Here is a 3,613-nt window from a genome sequence, read left to right on the forward strand (position 1 = left end):
AATCAGGAATCATGCAACATCACCACTCGTCAGCGATCGACGGCCCTCCCCCCCAAAGCCGCCCCTTCTCACTCGCGCTTCTCTCTCACACGACTAGACTGGTCTGCATCCCCTTACGTGCCAATGCTTGGCTGTGTGAATAATTTGCTGACCTGGTCTTGTGCCCCAGTCTCACCGCAAGCCATGGGGGCCCCGAGGGCGAGCCAGCCGCTCTCGCTGTGCCTGTGCCTGTGCCTGTGCGTGTACCTGGTGTCCTCCGTCGTCGCCGTTGCCAGTCCGCTACCACGCACGGCAGTGCTTGAGGCCTTGAGGCTATGTACTCTGGTCCTTATGCCCGTCCTCGAGATCGCCCATGATGTAAGGGCTACCGGGCAAGATCTCGTGAAATGATCCATCCGTCCTTTCCGCGTGCTGGCTCGTGGCCTCGGGGGACGCAGCATGAGAGCACAGAAAAGGGATGTGACAGCAACAGAGACATCCCACAAAAAATGTGCAACTGGTTACGCACCACCACCACCACCACCACCAATACCAACCAAGGCGGGGGCAGCTCTGACATGAAGCCTTGACATACGTATTCCTGTTTTCTCCTTCTGCTCATCGCCTCCCGCAGCATTATCGGCAGACAGCTCCATACCACGTCCAGCACATATCACGCAACGTTCACGCAATACGCAAGCAACACTGCACTGCCGCCGTGCTGTTACTGTTGCTTCGATACTTCAAAACGTCGCCGGTCTGACCGGCCCTGCCCTCCTCCACCCCCCTAGATTTTCTCGAAACTTGCAACGACCACGCACATCATCCCGAAGTCTCCACGTATTTGCCCTTGGTTCTGGCTCCTGGTATGCTGCGGAGCAAGCCCGCCAGACAGGGTAACGTGGCCCGCCTCTTTTGATTTCCGTCCCGTCTCCTGTCCCATCTATCCCGGACCTTGCTCGTCTTCGACATCGTCCCTGGGTTGGCACCTTGCATCACTCATCAGTGCCTCGGGCTGCGACGTGCCTCTACATTGGTTCTCTTCCCTGACCAGACCTCCGCCTCAAACAACAACAGATCGCCCGCCCATAACGCCTCTCGTCTTTGACTGCTCTCCGATTCTTTCACATCCCGAGAGTCTCGAGTCACCTCCCCTGGTCCTTTGATACCCAGCATCCCTCACTGTTCTTGTCTTGCCTTGTCTTGATCAGCCTTGGCTTATCTTCCATGCCCTTGCAAATCATCCCGCACTGCATGTATCAGCGTAGTCCGATATATTATTAGCCTGGAAAGAAAAGAATACTACGACGACACGACAGCAAGCCCAACAGGAAGATACCAGTAGAGCCTCCCTCAAACCCCTCCACCACACAGACGCTCTTGTCGTCACCTCCGTCGCTCACCCAGTCAGATACCGGGGTCGCTCTGCACAGAGGCTCTCGCCAAGGTGTCCGAGTCGATTCAACAGCCATTCTGTCGCATTTCGGGGTCTCAGGTTCCCTGTGGATCGCTGCAAAGGAAACGACGTTCACGAAATAAGCTATTTTCTTATAAGCAGCCCGTCTTGCACGCCCAGAGAACCCCAAGAACAACGCATTCCAGCCTTGCCTCAGAATCGCCGTTCTCTTTCACTCTCTTCGACAAGTCTTCACCAAGACTGCCTTCTGTCTCTCCTTCGACGCTCGCCCCGGTTTGGCGCAGCACACTACACGGCAGGCAAGGCCCCCATCCCTCCCACCCCACGACCACCGTACTTAGCTGGCGTGGCACTCCCCGGCGGAATAAGAAATCCAGCAGGCCTTGATTTCTCTTCGACTTCTTGTCATCACTTGAAAGAGTCCACTCTCCTGCGGCTTGCCTGACAGTCTTCCCCACACCAGACCCTCGTCACTCGCCTCTTGCCTCTCATCCCCCCTGCACCAGCTGCTGTCCTGCAGTCTCTCCTCGGCCTCTCTTTCTATCCACCTGCGTTGCGTGGCCAGCCTTTTCCGCGCGTCTTCTCCGGGCCCTCTCGTCGTCCTTCCGAGCTGCCGCTGTAAGTGAGGTCGAGCTCCTTCACGACCTAACGACCTGCTTCCTCGCAACTCCTTTCACTGCCAGCATTTTTTTTTGTCCAGCGGGCTGCTAAACGTTGCCCACCATGCCTGATCTCGGCCTCAGCGACCTCAACAGCATTCTGACCATCTTGGGTACGTTTATGCCAAGAACCAAAGCAGCTGTCAGGGCGGGATTCTCAAGGATCGCAACCCTTGTCACTGCTGATTGCACCGACAATGCTGACCCTGACTGCCAACTGTAGGTCTTTTCATCGTTCTTTACGGAGTGATTTCCGTCAAGTTCAAGAACCAGTGGTACCTGGGTGAAGCCCGTATGTACTCGCTTCTCCCTGAAGTAGGCCGTCGCTCAGTGCTAACGCAAACAGTGCCGGCCGTCATCATTGGTATTTGCCTGGGCCCGATAGCAGCAAAGTTCATAGTATCAGAAAGATGGGGGAATCCCGAACCAGGACAGACGTCCGAAATCACTCTGGTCAGTATTATTCAGTATTCCCATTCGTTGCCATCAAGTACTGACTGTTTCCCTAACAGGGCATCATGCGAGTGATGATCGGCATTCAGCTGGTCATTGCAGGCTATCAACTGCCCGCTAAATACACCATGGCCCGCTGGAAGGACATGACCCTAATCCTGATTCCCGTCATGACAATGATGTGGCTCTGCACCACCGTCTGCGTCCTGGCGACCATTCCCAAGCTGAGCCTGCTGGCATGTATGGTCATCGCAGCCTGTGTCACATCAACTGATCCCGTTCTCTCGCAAGCTGTCGCAAAGGGTCCGTTTGCCGACAAGTTTGTCGCCCGACCCGTTCGTGAGGTCATCTCCGCCGAGGCCGGTGCCAATGACGGATTCGGCTTTCCCTTCTTGATGCTCGCCACCTACCTCATCCGCCATGCCGAGGGCGTCAGCGTCCAATCGATGACAGGTGAGAGCGATGGCGGTCTTCACAGGCGTGCTGGCGATGTCGAGCGCCAGGGCGGCGGCGTTAGTGTGGCCATGGGCAACTGGTTCCTCGAAACTCTGCTCTACTACGTGATCATGGGCGCCGTTTACGGTGCTGTAGCCGGAACTCTGACTCGCTTCGCGGTCAAGTTCTCTCTCAAGAGGTGAGCCTGAGTGATCTGTGGCAGCAGCGTGTTTGACTGACAGATCGCCCTGCAGGAAGTGGATCGACAGCGAGAGCTACCTGCTCATCCCCCTCGCCCTCGGATTCCTGATGATCGGCAGCGCTGGCCTCGTCGGCACCAACGACCTGATTGCCTGCTTCGCCGCCGGTAGCGCGCTTAACTGGGATGGCGAGTACCTTGCCGAGACCCTCAAGCGTCACGACGAAGTCAACTCGAGCATCGACGTCATTCTCAACTTTGGCGGCTTCATGTACCTCGGCAGCATCTTCCCCTGGGCCGACTTCCAGAACGCGGATACTGGCATCACCTACGGCCGCCTTTTTGGTCTGGGGTTCCTCGTCCTCCTGTTCCGCCGCATTCCCGCCATTATGATCACCTATAAGCTGATGCCGCACTCGATTCGACCCTGGAAGGAGGCCCTCTTTGTGGGGTACTTTGGCCCGATGTGGG

At 56.7% G+C, this 3,613-nt stretch overlaps 1 protein-coding gene across 1 annotated transcript in view; it reads left to right on the top strand.

Moving 5' to 3' along the window:
• Positions 1-2,119: 2,119 nt before the first annotated feature.
• VDBG_07074 (Na(+)/H(+) antiporter 2) overlaps positions 2,120-3,613 on the top strand; it is a gene marked incomplete at both ends in the record, with an annotated part of 2,049 nt that continues 555 nt past the window's right edge. The window contains 4 exons of the mRNA XM_003002457.1: positions 2,120-2,168; positions 2,279-2,508; positions 2,568-3,142; positions 3,198-3,588. Of these exons, the coding sequence (XP_003002503.1) occupies positions 2,120-2,168; positions 2,279-2,508; positions 2,568-3,142; positions 3,198-3,588 (1,245 nt within the window). The remainder of the gene's footprint in view (positions 2,169-2,278; positions 2,509-2,567; positions 3,143-3,197; positions 3,589-3,613) is intronic.

The sequence above is a fragment of the Verticillium alfalfae genome, genomic scaffold, assembly GCF_000150825.1.
Source record: "Verticillium alfalfae VaMs.102 supercont1.9 genomic scaffold, whole genome shotgun sequence".
NCBI classification, from domain to species: Eukaryota; Fungi; Ascomycota; class Sordariomycetes; order Glomerellales; family Plectosphaerellaceae; genus Verticillium; species Verticillium alfalfae.